The following is an 18827-nucleotide window of genomic DNA, read 5'->3' on the forward strand; positions in this document are numbered from 1 at the left end:
TGGACCCATGCTTTGTTTTCCAAACAGCTTCTCAAATTATTGGCTATTTAAAAGTATACGTTTGACAGGTGTAATGTGAATGTTTTTCCCGTATTTTTGCAAGTGTCTAGATGTCTGTACTTAATCTAAGGTCACAAACTTTCCGTACACGGAATTATTTACATGTGACGCAGCCACACGGCCTCAGAGCGAGTTACCGGTGAAGAAAGACTACAGAGCATGCTAGTGCTTTCTGCTCGGCACTCTACGGGCTTTGCGTGTGTTTTTTAGTTTGCCCTGAAACCTGATGTGATACCGTCGCCATGTTAGTCTCCGTTTTTAAATTAACGCTATGGGTTTAAAATTCAATGGAAAATGAGGTGAGGTCACCCTCTGTCATTAGACTATTTTAACTCACAGTTGGCTAGCATACGGGCCATGACCATGTTCCCTGCAAAAGTAAAATGTTTGCACAGGCTGCTGCAGCTTAAGCACACATTTTGGTGCTCTCCTTCACTTGGAAAAGCACCTTGCTCCAGACTGGTTTTGGGCATTGAGACAAGCTGCGACGACACTGGAGCTGCTGTGCTGGACGAGACGGGTGAAATACTGGGAGAGTCTCTGCATTCACAGAAAGAGGTTCATCTGAGGTGGGTGACAGAGCTGTACTCAGTTAACAGGATCTTTGCTTTAGGGGTTTTGCTTTTGACTTATCTCCTCCCCTCTTGAACGCTGCAGGACTGGTGGCATCATCCCCACAGTGGCACAGCAGCTCCACAGAGAACACATAGAGCGTGTGGTCCAGGAGGCTTTGGAGAGGAGCGACGTGGACCCGAGCCGGCTCTCGGCTGTGGCCACCACCGTGAAGCCGGGCCTGGCCCTGAGCTTGGGCATCGGCCTCGAGTTCAGTCAGAAGTTTGTGAGGCAGCACAACAAGCCCTTCATCCCCATCCACCACATGGAGGCCCACGCCCTGACCATCAGGATGCTGCAACCTGTCGCCTTCCCCTTCCTGGTCCTGCTTGTCTCTGGTGGTCACTCACTTCTCGCTGTGGCTCGAGGAGTCGACGACTTTCTGCTTTTGGGTCACGCTCTGGATGAAGCTCCGGGGGATGTGCTGGATAAAGTGAGGCCTTAACGCTAAGATACGACGTGTTTGTTTGTGGCCATGGTGTTGAATTTGTGACTATAATCAAAAGAAATATTGTCTTCTGTGGATTCACAGGTGGCAAGACGTTTGTCCCTCATAAAACACCCACAGTGCTCCACACTAAGTGGAGGACAAGCTATAGAGCTTCTAGCAGAGGATGGCGACAGGACGAGGTTCCCTTTCAGGACACCTATGGGACAAACATATGACTGTTGCTTTTCTTTCGCTGGACTACGGAATCAAGTTAACATGACGATAATGAAGAAAGAGGCAGAGGAAGGTATGAGGACACACAAGGTCTCGGAATCGACAACCGTCCGTGACACATGTACCAGTGATCAAATTCATGGACGTTTTTCTACAATATACATTTTGATTTGTCCAGCACAGGTGGAACTTAAAAACATGAATTCCTGCATTGCAATAATTCCTGGGATCACTGATGTTATGAGTTCCACCGGTCCTTTTCCTGCTGTGACAAGTCAAAATGTCTGCTGTGAAACACATCTTTGAGTTTTATTCTTTTAGAAAAAAGAATAAAAAAGAGAAATGGTATGTAGATGAGCAAAATACAAGATGAATAGATGTTTGACAGGTTTATATGTAAAACATGCAGTTTGGGGACATCTACATTTTTCATTTGCACACCAGGAACACATAAAGAAAGACACTCTTAATAATGTTTATTCAATAACATGTGCTTGGCTGCTGTTGCTACTAACTCCTCAGTATTGTCACAAGTGAACAGAAACTGTAGAGGAGCTTCATATCTAAATATATATTAGATTAGTAACTTTTGTTTCCCTCCATCTTCAGGTATAGAACAGGGGACACTGTTGTCATGTGTGAATGACATTGCAGCTTCTGCACAGCACACAGTTGCCTCTCATCTTGCAAAGCGAACACATCGCGCCATCTTGTTCTGTAAGGCAAACGGCCTGCTGCCATCAAACAGTCCCACCGTGGTGAGTTTGTTAGTTCGGGTTGTATTTTATTTCATTCGTGTGTGTGTGTGTGTGTGTGTGTGTGTGTGTGTGTGTGTGTGTGTGTGTGTGTGTGTGTGTGTGTGTGTGTGTGTGTGTGTGTGTGTGTGTGTGTGTGTGTGTGTGTGTGTGTGTGTGTGTGTGTGTGTGTGTGTGTGTGTGTGTGTGTGTGTGGTTCAATTAATAATAGAAAGCTATAACAGCTTATTTTGTATTGATCTTTCACATAACATTAACATTATATATGAGGGGGTCCTCATACACATACAAATAAAGAAGAAAAAAAAGACTGAGAACCTCTGCTGTAATGAGCTTGGAGTTGAGAGCCACAGACAGGGTAGAAAGATGGACATAAAAATATAGAATAACACCAGCATCATCCTTTTTAATTAAGAAAAAAACTGTGGATATAGATTTAAAGATTTCATCTTTAACTCTTTCTTGACAGGTGCTGTCTGGAGGAGTTGCAAGCAATCAGTATATCCGCAAGGCATTGACCATTATCACCGACGCAACAGGACTACGCCTGCTCTGTCCGCCGGCCAAATTCTGCACCGACAATGGAGTGATGATTGCATGGTGTGTCTATTGATTTTCAGTGAATGTGATTGGCTGTAGAGTTGTGTCCGTCTGAGACAAAACTCACTTTTCTCTTTGTTAAACAGGAACGGGGTGGAACGCCTGAGAGAAGGGAAAGGGATACTTCCTCCAGATGTGGATGTCTCCTATGAGCCAAAGTAAGTCAACACTGAACCGAAGATTTAATTTGCAATCTCAGTGGAGATTATTAGAGGTACAGATTTTACCATTCGCTCACATAAATGTTGTATTCCAGGGCACGGCTGGGTGTTGACATGACAGCAGAGGTGAAGGCAGCAGCGATCCGGTTGCCGTCAGTCAGGATGAAGATCTCCAGATGACAGACTGTTGGTCTTATTTGTCACTCCGAGATTTTCACAGTTCAAGAGTATATAGTGTGTTTATACTATATAATAAACATTTTATACATCTCAATTGATTTGTTTTTATTTGAATACTCCTTACAAAACTACTGAAAATTAGATTTGTTTTTGTTTTTCTATGACTGGATTTTTAAATAATATACCCGTCATTCTTGTCTTTACAAAAAATGAGTTCAGCTTATTGTGAGCGGGCGACCAATAAATATGCTAAACTAATTATTTTGTAATGACAAGAATGACGTCAGCATTGTTTTGCTGTATGCATGCACTTATATTTATATTACTTTTCAAAAAAGAAACAAATATTCACTGTGTCTTTTGTATGTAAATCCAATCTGCCCTCGCTTAGAACATTTTAACAACAAAATGGATCTTAGGATAAACAGCTGTTAATGACCTTGAGTAAACCCCAGTCAATTCTGTCAAACCACTGTACTCTACAGCAGATACCATTTAATTCCCATTGAGGCATATACTTGGTTGTTATTGGCTAAGCACCACCCTCTAGTGGTGAGTTTATGTAAATGCTCCTCAGGTACACACTGGAGAGGAATCGCTACAATAATTGACCTGATGACAAATCAAAATGATTTTCTTAAGGAACATATACATCATACATACACATATATAGAGAAAGTAATTCATTTCAGGTCAGAAAAACATCACACTAACACAGATTTGTCTTAGTAAAAAGGCCATGAATGGTTTCAACCACTGAGATAAATATAAATCACTTATGGCATACTATATTTTTTCCACATACACGATGGTTTATTTCTTGTGTTGCTAAAAACAACTATTGTTCAACTGGATACAATGGTAGTCACTATTTCGACCACATTAAGATGTACACAAAACTTGTAAACATGTCTGACAAACCACAACATTTAATCATCAAACTGGTCAAACACAGCCCACAAATACTGGCTTGTTTGTATTGGACATCCTATCTGGGTAAGAGAAGAACGGACATCCGTTCAACAAACCCAACTCTATGGATCCGTGCACTGGTGTGATATAGCAGAGCAAACTCACAGGAAGGATGGGACGATTTCAGCTCCTTTCAAATCTCATATGACAGTCACGTTACAGTTTCAAAGCCAACCATGTCACAACATTGTGCAACATTCTGGTTTCTTCTTTGTGCTGCAATGTTCATCGGGACGCAAGACTTTAAAAAATATATATTTCAAATGCGAAATTTAGTGGCATTGGCATAAAAATGTACACACGTGTTGGAGATATTCTTGCATAGTTTAATACTTGGTATTACAAGTTAGTGGCTAGTTTGCTGACTTGGAAAGATGTCTCAGTGGCTCCAAACACCTAAATGCAGCGACTGCCAGTCTGCTTTTAGAAAAAGAAAAATCCACCTGGGAACAGCTAGGGCTGATTCCTCAGCATTTTAGATCTCATTTAGGTGTTTCATGTTTTCAGATTATTCTAGTGGACAGCTGGTCAAACATGGATAAAGTGGTGTCTCATTGTCATTTTTACTGCTACAATATTTTCATAGAAAAAAAAAAGAACATCTGCATTGTGAAAAACATCTGAGGGTGGATTTATTCCTTTACCTATTCTTGTTTTCTCTCTAATTGATCAAAGTACATTATCTCAAAATAATTCCCAAGATCCACGACTTCCAACACTAGAGCTCATCGTGTTCATATATATTATACTCCTTGGCACTGATCAGTCCGTCGCTGTCCTGGTCACTCTTGCGGAATATATCAGCCATGATCTTCTCATAGAACGGGTCATCACGTGGCTTCCCAGATTTTTCATACTCCACTTTCAAGTATGCTTTTACCTGTAAAGAAAAGCACTTTGTCATTCACACTTTGGAATCAGTAACAGACATTTATTGTACTTTTACAACAATGTTATCATATAATGAGCAACTGTTGTGCCTCACAAGCAACATATCATATCGGTGATAATTCAAACAGTAAATGGTATTGATAGCAGGTCCTTCACGTCTTATTTTAATGTGCCGTCAACAATCCAGATAACGTCATGAGTATAAGCTTTCTTTACATTTGGTTATCATAACGATAATTACTGTAATTCTGGGGTTGAGCAAACATTTTGGTCCCTTTAAAATGGGCTTCCTTGGTGGTTTGCAGTACTAATGTCCTTTATTTTGTTTTGACACTACTGTAAAGAATTACTGTGAGCAAAAGCAGTAAATGAGTTAAAGGTAAAGTGATTTATAGCCTCACAACCTTCTAGTACAATCCATGGATGTTTATGATGTGAGATAATGAGATCAGAAACGAGCGTGGCCTTCAGTCTTACTGAGGTGAGGTTACTTTGGGTTGGAATGTTTTATTCTTTATAAGCGATTTATTCTTTATAAACAATTAGAAAATAAAGTAAAAATGTGAAATCAAGTTTAAATGAAGGTTCACTGGGATGGGAAACACATTTGTAGTTTTATCTGTTTAAAAAATACCCACTACTAAATGACAATGTAAGGACAGTACAAAAAAATTGACTTATTTACTTACTTTCCGAGAATGAGATGACTTGATTTATATAACAAGTCTGTGTGTCGAGTATGAAGCTTGAGCCAGAAGCTATTAGCTAACTTTAGCTTAGCCTAGCATAAAGACTGTTAGCAAGGGGAAACAGCTAGTGTAGCTCTCTGCAAAGTTCAACGATACGCCGTTAAAGCTCACTTATATCATATTTGTTTAAACAGTACAGGAACAGAAATGTAAAAACAATTTCTGGGCTAAGCTAGTCACCTCCCAGCTTTAGCTCCATACTTAATGCACAAACATGAACGGTATCAATGAGTGGTATTGACCTGCTCATCTATCTTGTGGGGAAAATAAATAATCAGCGTATTGGCCAAAATGTTGCGTCCCGTATTTTCATTTTTTAAATGATTTGTAACATTCTGACCTGGATAAAAACATTTCAGACTCCAACCTTACTTACTAAGTAACTTAAATAGGAATGAACAGAGCCCCACTTCCAATTCTGTATCCAGTTCTCTTTATACATCCACACTCCCTTCTCCTTATAACCTCTGTAATCTGAATACCACAGTGTGCTGTGCTTCATCACAGGTGATACATTTCTCATCCACCATTGCATCTTATATGAAAACGGTGGGGTTTTCAAACAGAAGAGAACAGCTTTGTATGTTGTTCATTTACAAGACTGGCTGTAATGTCTGTCTTTTATGCCTAGTTACCTCTGCTCTCCGGTGACATTTGATTACAGTATCACAGGTATCATCCTGAAAGGAAAACATGTACACACACTGCACAGGAAGAGTAACCGGTGTTTAAAAGAGGCCTAGCAGCTCATTTTTGCCCCGTGGGGCCCCCTAGCATGTTAATCCAACTGCGGTTATTGCCTTTTCTGTCTGAGCTACCTTTGTGATAATTACCAGCTTGTGAATAAAGATTACCTCAGCCTTTGTGAGACTTCTGTCTCTATCAAGGTCCATCTGTCCGAAAGCCTCCATGCTGCGTGGTCCCCTGGAAACAGAGTAGACCTCCACCTCAAAGACCACCGTAGCATTGGGCGGCACAGGATCTATTCCATCAGGAGGAAATAACAGCACGTCAAGATTCTAATAAGACCACAAGCAATGATAATGCCATAATCATTAGTTACTGATCATTTTCATCATGCCCTAACGCAGGGGTCTCCAACAAGTAGCTTGTGAGCTGCCAGTGGCTCGCTACCCGTTTCTGAGTGGCTTATTAAAAGGTTGAAGAATATGTAGATTCAAAGTCACTTTCAACACGTTTTAATTTCTATGCAATCAAATTCACAGACACCCCGCACGATCAGCCATCGATTAAACAAGTAGCGCTGTAGTATTAGCATTACTATTAATATTACCGATACCATTAACGCACATTACTGACTTTGCTTCTTCCCCGGAGTCTTTGTGCTTTCTCGCTTCGCAGGTTTCTGTGGATCTTGGTTATATCTGGACCGTGGTCTTGCCTCCTGCCGGGGTCCTACCTGACACTTACTTACTACCCTCTTAAATGAATAATTTGTCATATGCATTGAATGTGTTGTAACTCTGTTATGTTGTTCATTCTGTACACATGACATCTATTGCACTTCTGTCCATCCTGGGAGAGGGATCCCTCCTCTGTTGCTCTCCCTGAGGTTTCTTCCTTTTTTTCTCCCCGTGTTTTTTTGGGGGAGTTTTTCCTGTTCCGATGTGAGGGTCCCGGGACAGAGGATGTCGTGGGTGCACAGATTGTAAAGCCCTCTGAGGCAAATTTGTGATTTCGGGCTATACAAAATAAATTGAATTTAATTACATCAGTGACACCGTGAACATTAGGCGATGTTAGCACACCAGATTTGACAATGATTGCAGAAAATAGCCAGACCACTGAAAGGCAAATATTATACTATTTTCATGAGGAATGGATAATAGAGTGTTTGTTTTTTCCACGAATGTGAATGACAAATGTCTGCTATTGGTGATGAACAACTTGGTGCTATGAGAAGCTCTCGGACACTTTTATTTTGTCAAATTAGCTCTCAGAGGAAAAGAAGGTTGGAGACCCCTGCTCTACCGTGTAGGGGGGAGTTGTGAAGTTGGTTTGACAACATTTCAGGAGGGATGGGAGTTGCGTTTTACTGTGTTTATCTGGTTAGTGCTTCTACTACATATTCAGATTTTGTGGTGAACTGAACAAAACAGCCACTAACTACATAAATGAATTAATCTTAACGTAGTGCTGATTTAGCATCAAGAGCTAAAGTCATTATGAAAATGTAAATAATTTCAGCAAGAAAAGACAAATAATGTCAGTAGAGCAACATGCAATTAAAGCCGTTCATCTTTACTGGTGGTCCCATTGCAGCTGAACAACAGAGGTTTTTAACTCTCAGCCCTGGAGAGCGTTACATGCCTGTATATGTAAAGCAGACTGATGCCGGGATAACTAAAGCATGCACTCTTCAGCAAAGCAATTTCCTCCATAGCCAAACAGTGAAATCAACGGATGAAACCTGAAATGCAGATCCTCAGGCTGTGCAACACAACAGTCAGATCACAGCATAGTGCATTCATGAACAACATGAAGAGGTTTGTAGGACATTGTAGTTAAAGGTGAAACACTTATCAGCTGTTAGTTTTTATGAAAGTGCTACGGTGCATGCAAGAAAGAGCGAGAAGAAGTAGAGACCTTTAAACCTTTGTGCATGCTGACAGTACATGCCACGGGGGGGATGAGTAGCAAACACTGCGAGGGGATGTGATGCCCTTCCAACTAAAGTGCTGTGAAAGAACACAAGACAGCATGATGGCAGCTCCTCCAGCAGAGACAATATTAACATAATAATCACTTTAAAGTATTTATTGTTTTTAACTCATTAATCACATCATATGCATACCACTGCTGCCCATTTTCATCGATTTCCAATGTTCCCTCCGGCCACAGACATGCATTCATTTCACTGAGACATTCAGTTGCAAACATAAAAGTTGCAGAAAACAGGTGATCCATCAGCATGTGGACAAAAACATGTTTGTTACACGTTTTAATTGCGTGGTAATGTAACCTTTCGGTACTTATTTTAAAAAAAGCACTCACAACTCATCACATGGAGTGATGAAAACGTATCCTGTGGCTCTGGAGGAGCTTTCTCAAGTCAATGGCATAACCCTGGTGATGTCATAGTGATGTAATCAGGGTTTTCTTGGCTCTAAAAGACTCTATCAAGTTGCATTATGGGAAGTGTAGGATCCATTGTTCTTACAGTGTGTAGATCTATGGTTTAGCATTGTATTGCTCATGATGTTCGGCCCAGAGCGGAAAAACGACAAAATCTACGGTTTAGCGATGGGCAACGTAAACCCTGTGCTGACACTTGCAAAAATCACTGTGTATTGCATTTACTTACCTTTGCCTGTTGCTCCAAAGGCGAGGACCGACGGAATAGTTATTTTTCGTTTCTCTCCAGGACACATGTCTTCCATCCCTTTATCAAGGCCCTTAATGACTTGTCCGACGCCCAGCACGAACCATTGAGGGTGCCCAGCTTTGTCTGATCGACTAAAGCAAACACAGTAGAAAAAGAGACAACATCCTGTCAATCAATCAGCCTTTACAGCTATAGAATTATTATATTTTTGGTTAAGGACTGCACTATTACAGTGGGGGTTTTATTATATGTAGGGTTCAGCCCCCCTCCTTACCACAATTACTCTTTGTACTGTCCCTTATGACCATAGATCCATGTAAGGACTGATGAAATTATATATGCAGGTTTAACTACAATTCCCAGTGTTTACCCAACCCTACCTTTATTTAGGTCACACTGACATAAGAATATACATTTTTGCAAAACACATAAAAGGAAACCTTTGCATAACATGCAATGTGAAACCTGTAGTGAAATACTCATCACTCCCTTCAGATATGAAAGCTACATAATAACAATATTAATAATGATAATAATGCATTAATAAAGTGCCTGCCAATTTGCACGTGGACTTTCCCAGCCTCATTTGACTTGTAGAGATAATATCTAGTAACTGCAGCTAACTTTTTCTCAAACCACCAACCTGCAGTAGAACTGAGAGCCATCTTGGGCGAGGAACCCATCGTAGTGGACGTTCATCAGATCTCCTCTTTTACTCTTTTGAGTGCACTCCTCGGGCTTGAACAGGACTTCAATCTGGACCTCGCCGTCCAGCTCAGCTGATGTCGCCAAAACACACCATAAACTGAGCTGTGAAAAAACGAAGAGGCACAATGTGCAGCTCACCGACCTCCACATCATGCCGCTGTCTGTGTATGCGTGGCAACTTCTGGGAGTAACGTTTGAACACACCGGAGGACGTGGAGAGCTGCTGCTACGAAGATCTTTCGTGTCCTGAATTTGGACTGTCAGGGATTTCTGCCTCCTCGTTCCTGAAGTCCCACTTCCTTCACTATAATTGGCCCAAACTCTGGCCCTGGCCCTCCTTTAGCGATCGCTCATTGGGCTACGGAACCTTGCTGTGGCTTGCAGCCTGACAGACTAAACTAAGGGCAACAATAACACGCTTATTATTCAATTGCATGCCAAACAACTTTATATGACTGTATATTGTATATGGAATGAATATATCAATAACTAGAAGTGAAATATATATATAGAAATATATAGAATAGTGAAATATGCTAAAATGTGAAAAACACTACAGGTAAAGATTATGCATACATATAACTGCTAAACTAAAACTGTAAAATACTTCCGCATCAAGTCTGAGATTAATTTTCATCACATATGCATACGAGTTTATAATATAAAACCTTATAAAAGTAAGAGCAGGTTCCGGTACAGTACAGTAAAACGTAATGTCAGGGACTATAGAAGTACATGGAACAAAAGTTAGGCTATATGAAAAATGAAACATTGATCACGAGCCAGATTTGAGTTCCGTCTTTACTGGCAACAGTGGTGGCATTTTTTCACAAAATAATGTCCCCCTAAGCATGTAACTTACATATAAATCTCTCTATATACATCATTTAAATTAATAGCTGAGACAGGATCACATTATACAGGCAACCTTTTGTAAAAGCTTTGTCATTAAAGAAAGTCAAAGTTATTTGTTGACTTTCGTGACCTGCAAAATTATATTTTAAATGACCAAACATGTGTAATTCACGGCACAATTTATACAGGATTAAAAATATATATTTTTTTCAGAAATAAGACATTTTGTGTCTCTTTGCAGTTGTTCTGCCCCTTTTTTTCTCGTCTTTGAGGTCTCTGTATGTCTTTGCAGCTGTTTTACGCGTCTTAGTTGATGTCTTTGTAGTCTTTTTGTGCGTCTTTGTAGTCTTTTTATGTTACTTTGTGGTCATGTTGAGTCTCTTCTTGGCACCGTCACTGTGAGAATTGGGCACCTGAGCCTGGGGGCCCGTTCAGCAATCCATCCATGGTTATGTTGTTATTATAAGTGTATTACCTGCAGCAACAGACAGGAGCACCAGCACGGGAACAAATACGTGTTCTACTACTGTGGGGGGCAGCAGCAAAACGTATTTTAGAAACCTAAAATAAAGGCCAAATCTTTAAAAAAAAGAAAAAAATCAATATCAGATTAAGTCTTGCGCTATATTTAGAATATATTCTCATGGGTAACTGAACTGACAGTAAAACTATCTATAATATGTCTGTCAACAGAGTCCTGTGGCTTTGAAGATAGCATAGATGAGTTTTACTTTCTGTTTCACAATTATTGGAATTGCAATACATTCCTTTGGTCCCGTGCTGGTACTCCTGCCATGCAAGGAGATTCAACTACCCTACTGCGAAAAAAACAAAAACATAACAGGACTTGACAGACACGAAGACACTCCAATAGCAAACTTGAAAGTGCCATTAGCTATCTTTGGTCGCGCGCATCACTTCAATTCCACCAATAGGAGCCACGGGGGCGTGAACGTGCGCCTCTATGTATTTTTGGACGCCGGTGTTTCTGAGTCATCGCACCTCAGTCAGTCAACGTGGTAGCAGACGCAACGGACGTGTAGTTGCTACCGGATATATTTGGAACCACGACTTTCTCTCCAACAGCCCGACAGGATTGAGATGTTACATTTTAGGTGTTCGACAGTGCTGAAGGAGTTGTTTGAAGCCACCCTCAAGCGTCCTCTGTCCGGCTCCAGACAGAAGCCCTGGTCGCCGATCCGCCACCGCTGCTTCGGCGCCGCCTCCGTTGATGCCAGAGCCGTCTCCACTCCACTGAAGGTCCTCTATGCCGCCACGCACCGCCCGGCGCTTCGCGCCGCGCCCCACGCCGCCTTGTTCCGCTCGTACTGCACGAAAACGGAAGGCACCGTGGAGCTGGAAGAGCGGCTGAAGAAGGATGGCGTCAGCAGCGAAGAATCCAGCGACAAGTAGGTTTCAAGCACTTCCCCAGGGAACACATTACTGTGTGGCACACTACGGCCGACGTAGGATGCATGGCGAGTAGTGACGCATGCGGATGTGCGTTACGCTGTCTGCCAGCGGTTACAGACGCTGTTAAAACCGCGTTAAATAGCGCTCAGTAACTAGCCAACATAACATCGTACACTTTAAAATACTATACGGATGTATTGCCTATAGACAAGACAAGCTCACCCAAAACACACGTATGATATACAAGAACACAGCTTACCATCTGCCACGGATTCACAGCTGCAGCGAGCACACCATGTGTGTGACTTGAACACTGGGTGCAGCCTCCGATGGCTCGGTGCCAAGAAGCTTTATAAATACGGCGCCAGCAACTTAACTTAAAGTCAATTAGGATTTATTTATTTCACCTTAACGGGTTTGTATGTGACGTTTGGTTTGCTCCTGTTGGAGACCGCTCGGTGCGGGCGAGGCGGCGGGGATCCCCGTGACAAGGTCAGAGATAATGTGGAGGATAATAACACCAGCTCGTGGACGAGATACGAGATAGATACAAATATTTTTTTATTTCTCACTTTTTTTAGTTTTTGTAATAATCATTGCTGCGTGAATTTGATTTGTGGCTTTTACTGTGACCTCTCACTCTCCTTCGTGAAGGGATGTGGGTCACAGTTTGAGGGCTGCTCCAGGCTACTGACAATACCCTTCTGTCCCGTCCACAGTAGGCTGATAGAAAGTGGAAAACAAGAACCCCATTTAAGTCTGTGTGTGTGTGGCTTCAACTGCTTCATGTGACAGTAACACGTAGAACATATATACTATTACAATTGTAATGTTTAAATGTCCACAGTTGTAGTGTTTCCAATTAAAATGCATGCCAACCAAGTGTGCATAGTTGCTCTTCTTATCATTCCCTGACTTGTGTCTTTTTTTTTTATGTCTGGAGAAGCACTGCCACGTCCATATAGGGCTGTAGACATGAAGCCTAAGCCGCCTTGTCTTATAAGGGACTGCTCCTTGTCCAAATTGTGCCATTTGTCCAAGTCTATGCAGTTGTCTTGCTGTTTAACAGTACTTTCAGTCCTAACTGCCTTTGCCATTTGTAATTACAGAATAACGCACTTGTACAAGACTGAAGGTAACAACATGAAGCTCAAAGCAGTTTCTAAGTATTGTACAATAACAACTTTTACCTTTCAGAATATATATATTTACAAAATACCAGAACTTTTACCAGATTTGAAGTGATAGTTTGTCTCAATGTAAATACAATATGTCAAGGTATTATATTTATGGAGTTGTAATGGTATTTATAGAGCTAAAAGGTATAGATCAGATTATTTGAAGTGAGGTTGAGTGAGCTACTTTGACATAATCAGTGTATTACTTACAGTAGATGTCGGGAGCACCAGCCCTGGAGCAAAACAATGTACTCCTGTGGACAGGGGCAGCAACAACACATTATCAGTTTAAGTGTACACTATATTTAGAATATTTTCTGATGGGGAACTGAACTGAGAATAAAACGTACACCGATTTTGGCAACAGTCTTGCAGCGTTGAAGAGAGCACAGGTCCGTTATCACTCTCAGTATGCTCTCTTCAATGCTACAAGGACCACAAAAACAGTTGCCAAGAATGCCACAATGTTTCAGTTCAGTGGGAAAGGGACGATAAAGCGGTAAAATGTTCTTGATAGCGCAACCTTAAACTAATATTGATTTTTTTTTAAGGTGGGGCCTTTCTTGTTGGTGTCTAAAATACTTTTTTGTTGCTGCCCCCGTCCGCAGCAGTACATTGCTTTGCTCTGTTTGTCTAAACTGGGGAGCGTGCCGTCCACCATCTACTGTAGATAATACACCGACTATAAGTACCTCATACAACCCCACTTCAAGTCACCCGTTTATCCCTTAAGAGTGAGCTGCAATCTCTCATATCGTGACACTACGGTAGAGCATGTTCCCAATAAAAAAACCTAGTACTTGTTTTAAAGTCAGCCGTCCAGATACACGAGTAAACAAAGCTCTTGATTCAGATTTATAGCGTCAATCCTGTTTTGTTGGCAATTTCAAAATTGCCCCGTTCAATTTTCCTTATGTCGGGCATTAAATGAATACTTATTTCTCACATTTCAAGTCACATTCCGGGCAGCCAGCTGGCAGCTGTACAGTGACTCCAGTCCATGTATTTCCCTTCTGCCTGAAGTGGACCGCCTGAATGTGTATGCACAGGACGACAGTGTCCATGGAAACTTACCGTACTCTGAGGTCCATCCTGTGATTTATATTTTATGGGTCAGCAGCACAAAAAAAGAAGTGTTGATGCACGAGATGGGGATGCCGTGTCAATGAGGCCTCACAAGATAAATCTCAGAAGGAAATGCAGTTTATGCATTGAGAAATCAATCGCGATACAGCGTTTTATTGTTGTTCCCTTCCGAGAGCCTCACAGGCGTGTTGTACAGCATAAGTGTACATCTATTTGTGCGATCAGTTACAGCTTTAGTGGGTTGAGGTGGATTAGATTAAGATATCAAAAACGGAACAGACAAATGACTGTTGTGAAACACATGACAGAGTTTGAAAGTGAAAGACACACTTGGTGTTAAGCTCTCACACACACAGACACACAGACTTAGGGAAGTGTGTTAAGTCACTGATATGACCATGGGTATCGCCACACTCTCAGGCCAGATAACTGAATATTCATTTACAGTTAGCTTGTTGATGTTAAGATGACTAGACCCCTGACATGGGGTGAATTGAACACTAAATGCTGTGTGAATACTACAATACTGGCCATCAATACTGCGCTCTAAATCCTCCAGAGCAAAACATACATTTCAAAATCACAGCGCAATCTTTACCTAGTATCCAGGAAACTCTCAAAGTGCTCCGTTTACACCCAATGAGCAGCCATCCAGAGGCAAATGGACTGAGCCATCTGCCTGTAAAGAGGATTTTTAAATGTACCAGTAGAGAGAAACGAGATGTTTTTAGATTGTATTCACACCCGATTTGTTCCGCAGTTTTGGTCATTAAAGCCGCCGTCTCAACCAAGCAGTTCGCTTCATTACACATTAGAACAGTTATAGTCTCATTACCAAAGTTTTATATATATATATATATATATTTTTTTTTTTTTTTTAATACCACCCCAGTAGAGCTTCCAAGCGAGCTGAGTCAATACTAAAAGGCGGAGTTAAAACACTGCAGGCCACTAATTGGTCAGGGGGAAACCTCACAGATAAACACAACCTACAAAGCAGGTGAGTCCACAAACAACCAATCCAACAGGCAAAACGTCACGAAAGAGGTAAATCAGACAAGTGCACAAGGGATATTAACAGGAACATTACAGAATAACTGACACAGGAGAGCACAGGGTTTGAATACACCGGGGAGGTGCAGGTGATTAGACACAGGTGGATTCAATCAGGGACGGGGCAGACAATCACGGTGGCGGGAAAACGTACAAAGGCAGGAAGTGAAGTGATCATCAAACCGGAAATTCTGAAATGACAAAAATATAGAAACTCAACTAGGGAACAGGAGGAGACATGACAAACACAACCGCTGCATAGGGGGAAAAAAGGAGGGAAGACCACAAAGACAGGAAGTGAATCAAACACGGGACACAAGAGGCTGGGAACTTCAAAATATAACCGGAAACAATCTAAACCAAGATATTGACAAGTTTAGTCCAGTGTCTGCTGGTGACAACTGAGAGTTTCCACCATCCAGAAGATTATGTGATATGCATACGTGGCACATGTTAATTCCGCCATCTCCCCCGTCTTGTTGCAATAAGCTGTCTGTCGGTATTTATGACCAATGAAGTTCAGTTGCAGCATGTCTATTATAAATAGGCATTTTTGTGTAAGCTCTTGCCGACTTGCCTGTGGCTTCTATTATTGTTTGTGGGTTTGTTTTCCCGTCAGATTCTGTGGAGCACTGACGTGGCACGAAAGGCCACTAAAACCACCCAGATGATGGGTTACTAGAGTTAAAGAAGTTACCTAAAATGATTAGAACTAAAGGGCAACAGTGGGTCAGTGTCAGTTTTAGGCCTGGTGGGCAACTTGACCACAGATATGAACGCTGCCATATACTGTAGCACTGATGATACATAATGACAGCGTGCCTTGGCAGACATTAACACTAAGCATCCGCATGTTGCATTAATGGGATGTCAGTATAAGGCCAGAGGCAAATCTGAACAAACAAGTTTATTTGTGTTTTTTTTTTTGTTTTTTTTGCGACAATGTTCTGAAGGAACAAATTCAGTGTCAGCCTGGGATCCCTCTGCTCTTGATCTGCTGCCAAGTTGATACACTGGCATTGTTTTTGACATTTTGCCTTTAGTGAATGGACAGCAAAGGTTCATGGGTCGCATTCGAACCCTGGCCCCTGCAGTAAGAACTCAACCTTGATATATGAGGCAAGTGAGCTACATGGGCGTTACACTTTTTCGAAAAAAAATTGTCCTCAGGCAAGTATGTGAAAAATGCTTCTTGTGCTGTAGTCAGTTATTTACAGACTCAAAGCAAATGTATCATGAGCCTTGGTGAAGTGCCACTTAAATTGCCTAAATACTTCCTAATTGGCCCTCAAAGTGCTGCCTTTTGGGCCCTCAAGGCAGAAAATGCATGGGTCTAGAAACACAAACACTCGTCCCCTGCTTAAGAGGGTTTTCTCATTACAACACTCTTAGAATGCAGTTGCACAGGTTGTATGAAATACGATTGATCCCCCACTCATCCATCATTCTATCCTCAATTCAACTTCCACGTAAACATGTCACTGTGAGGCGTATCATCCGATGCACACTGCTTTTGCCGCTCGCCTTGTGATAATGCGGTGCACCTGTTGACTGCCGTGTGGAACGCTGTTGTAGTGACAGATGTGCTGGTCAATAGCACTCCCTTTGAATTAGGCATGCCTGACAGACGGCATTTTTGTCGATCTTGGTCTGTTTGCACATCTTCAGGCGTAGTTACCTTGGCTATATGTGGAGTGTTTACTCTGTGGAGAGCGGAAGATGTACCAAAAGGAGAAGGCAGAGAGGGAGGTGCAGGCTGAATCCTGGCGTATCAAATGCCGATGTGGCTCACGCGACGTGGCCATTGCCCCGTCAGTGTTGAATTAGAAGCATCTGTGCCATGTAAAAGCTTCCGTTTAACAGGGCACCTGTCAGGACAAGTTTGGCTATTTGTGGAAAAAGGTTGCATTGAACGGCATTATGACTTCTTCATGGTCTTTAGAAGCAGGATGTTGGAGTGGGACAGCAGACCGTACAGGATCAGTCTGAAGCGCAAATGGAAGAGTCGCTGCTAGTTATCGAGAGAAAAGGACTTTGATTTGATTGAACGAGACCATTTTGAATTCTGGTTCTGCACTGAGTGGAGTTTGCCCCACTGCAGTCCACGCTGCTGTGTCATGACCAGCGTGTGAACCGACCACAATGTTGGCTTTATTAATCCAAGAGCCACTGTGGGCTGGGCAGCACTGACAACCAGAGAATTCCTGGAATTTAGGCCTGGTCTAACACTGCTCCAGACACTACCGCCCCGTACTGGGGCATTATGTTTGTGTAATCAAACTATTAGAGATACAGGACCACATATAGTCACATGAGTGACTTGAAAAAGCAGTCTAGCTTGCTATGCAGAGGGTTTCTTATGATTTTATAACTACCCCATTTAAGGTTTGATTGTTTGTTTTTCACTATAAAGGATGTTCACTGAAAAGGGTGTCCTGTGATGCAAAAAAACCATTTGCTTCTTTACAAAATGTAAGGTAAAGCAATTTCGGATGATTATTGGGATAATATCGTGTATTGTTATTATTATTATAGCCAAGAAATGGGGACATTACATTTTCATATCGTCCCATGCCTACCATGCCTACCAAGTACCAAAGGAGGTATTTGTTGTCAACTATTGTCCAGATTGAAAGGATTTCCGAAACAAATTGGTGTTGTCCCTAAAACGCTTTGCAGGTCCAAAAGCTGTTAAAGCTGCGTTTCCCAACACACAGTGTTGCGAGCGAATGGACCGTGTAGTGACCATATAATTAACAAATGTATATAAAAGACAATAGTTTGCATTAGTTATAACCGTACTGATTGTGTGTCTATTAAACAGGTGCTTTTTTTGGTTAAGGAGACCTTAATGTGCCTCCATCTCTGACATTTTGCCGGTGGACACACCTCTAAAGTGTTGGCTGTTAGTTGCAAGCTGCTTTAAAGCGTTTTGCTCAGGCCGGAGATGAGCATGCAGCCTACGGGACTCCAACTCCCTGCCCCAACAGATCCACACTGACTCTCCTCTCCGTGACATTACAGAGCACAGTAAAAATATGAATGGAAAGTTCTAAAGCTGGCTGGCATTTTTTGAGCAGTGACCACCTTTGATCTGTCTTTATCTCCCGATTTCCAGCCGAACATGGCGTTACCCATCAGGCAGCACTGCCAACAGGAAACATTCAGTAACATTGTCTCGCACAATGAAGCGCTATGTCCCACAAACGGACACGCACGCCTCTGTGGCTAACGCTTCCACTTGGATAGCATGTTTCCAGTATAGCCGCTCGAATCCCTCACTAATGTGATAAGAGTGTATCAACTGCCACAGATAAGCTCTGTGTTTACACTGGCAAGCCACGTGGGAATATGGGCTTCATTCTAGCTTGTGATAAAGGGCGATCCTGTTGCATGCCAACCATGCTGTCACTGCAGTGCCACTGTGTTTACTTACATTTACACAACAACAAATGCTTTGCTGCTTACCCCATGTACACCGTTAACGTTGAGTGCTCCGTCTTATACGCGCCTGTTTGTGTCTCTCCACCACTTTCCAACCTAG

At 42.0% G+C, this 18827-nt stretch overlaps 3 protein-coding genes across 7 annotated transcripts in view; 2 read left to right on the forward strand and 1 right to left on the reverse strand.

Annotated features, from left to right (window-relative positions):
• Nucleotides 1-173: 173 nt before the first annotated feature.
• Nucleotides 174-3126, forward strand: osgepl1 (O-sialoglycoprotein endopeptidase-like 1). 2 transcript variants are annotated; one of them, XM_076105917.1, is made up of 7 exons: nt 176-629; nt 718-1105; nt 1205-1409; nt 1946-2094; nt 2561-2691; nt 2778-2849; nt 2948-3126. In XM_076105917.1, the coding sequence occupies exons 1-7, from the start codon at nt 418-420 to the stop codon at nt 3030-3032; spliced, it is 1242 nt and encodes a 413-aa protein (XP_075962032.1). In that variant the 5' UTR covers nt 176-417; the 3' UTR covers nt 3033-3126. The 2 variants fall into 2 exon arrangements, with proteins under 2 accessions (XP_075962040.1, XP_075962032.1); XM_076105925.1 differs by lacking the exon at nt 1946-2094 and having other exon boundaries at nt 174-629.
• Nucleotides 3127-3650: 524 nt separating this feature from the next.
• On the reverse strand, nt 3651-12231 carry fkbp7 (FKBP prolyl isomerase 7). Its single transcript, XM_076105939.1, has 4 exons — nt 9634-12231; nt 8970-9121; nt 6499-6626; nt 3651-4884 (listed from the first exon to the last, which is right to left on the reverse strand). The coding sequence occupies exons 1-4, from the start codon at nt 9849-9851 to the stop codon at nt 4723-4725; spliced, it is 660 nt and encodes a 219-aa protein (XP_075962054.1). The 5' UTR covers nt 9852-12231; the 3' UTR covers nt 3651-4722.
• Nucleotides 11540-18827, forward strand: part of glsb (glutaminase b) — a 40016-nt gene continuing 32728 nt past the window's right edge. For 3 of the 4 annotated variants that reach the window (XM_076105895.1, XM_076105879.1, XM_076105887.1), the window contains exon 1: nt 11540-11962. In XM_076105895.1, the coding sequence (XP_075962010.1) occupies nt 11655-11962 (308 nt within the window). In that variant the 5' untranslated portion in view covers nt 11540-11654. The remainder of the gene's footprint in view (nt 11963-18827) is intronic. The other variant, XM_076105870.1, reaches the window with a different exon arrangement.

This window comes from Anarhichas minor, unplaced genomic scaffold, assembly GCF_050575085.1.
Source record: "Anarhichas minor isolate MPS153535 unplaced genomic scaffold, ASM5057508v1 ptg000004l, whole genome shotgun sequence".
In the NCBI taxonomy this organism is placed as follows: Eukaryota; Metazoa; Chordata; class Actinopteri; order Perciformes; family Anarhichadidae; genus Anarhichas; species Anarhichas minor.

Coding starts and splice junctions, on each gene's coding strand:
- osgepl1 (XM_076105917.1), top strand. CDS start 418: ATGACCATGTTCCCTGCAAAAGTAAAATGTTTGCACAGGCTGCTGCAG. Junction 2,095..2,560: donor CATCAAACAGTCCCACCGTG/GTGAGTTTGTTA, acceptor CTTTCTTGACAG/GTGCTGTCTGGAGGAGTTGC. Junction 2,692..2,777: donor AATGGAGTGATGATTGCATG/GTGTGTCTATTG, acceptor TTTGTTAAACAG/GAACGGGGTGGAACGCCTGA.
- fkbp7 (XM_076105939.1), bottom strand. CDS start 9,851: ATGATGTGGAGGTCGGTGAGCTGCACATTGTGCCTCTTCGTTTTTTCA. Junction 6,627..8,969: donor CTTTGGAGCAACAGGCAAAG/GTAAGTAAATGC, acceptor CTGATGGAATAG/ATCCTGTGCCGCCCAATGCT. Junction 4,885..6,498: donor GAAGTCTCACAAAGGCTGAG/GTAATCTTTATT, acceptor TTTTCTTTACAG/GTAAAAGCATACTTGAAAGT.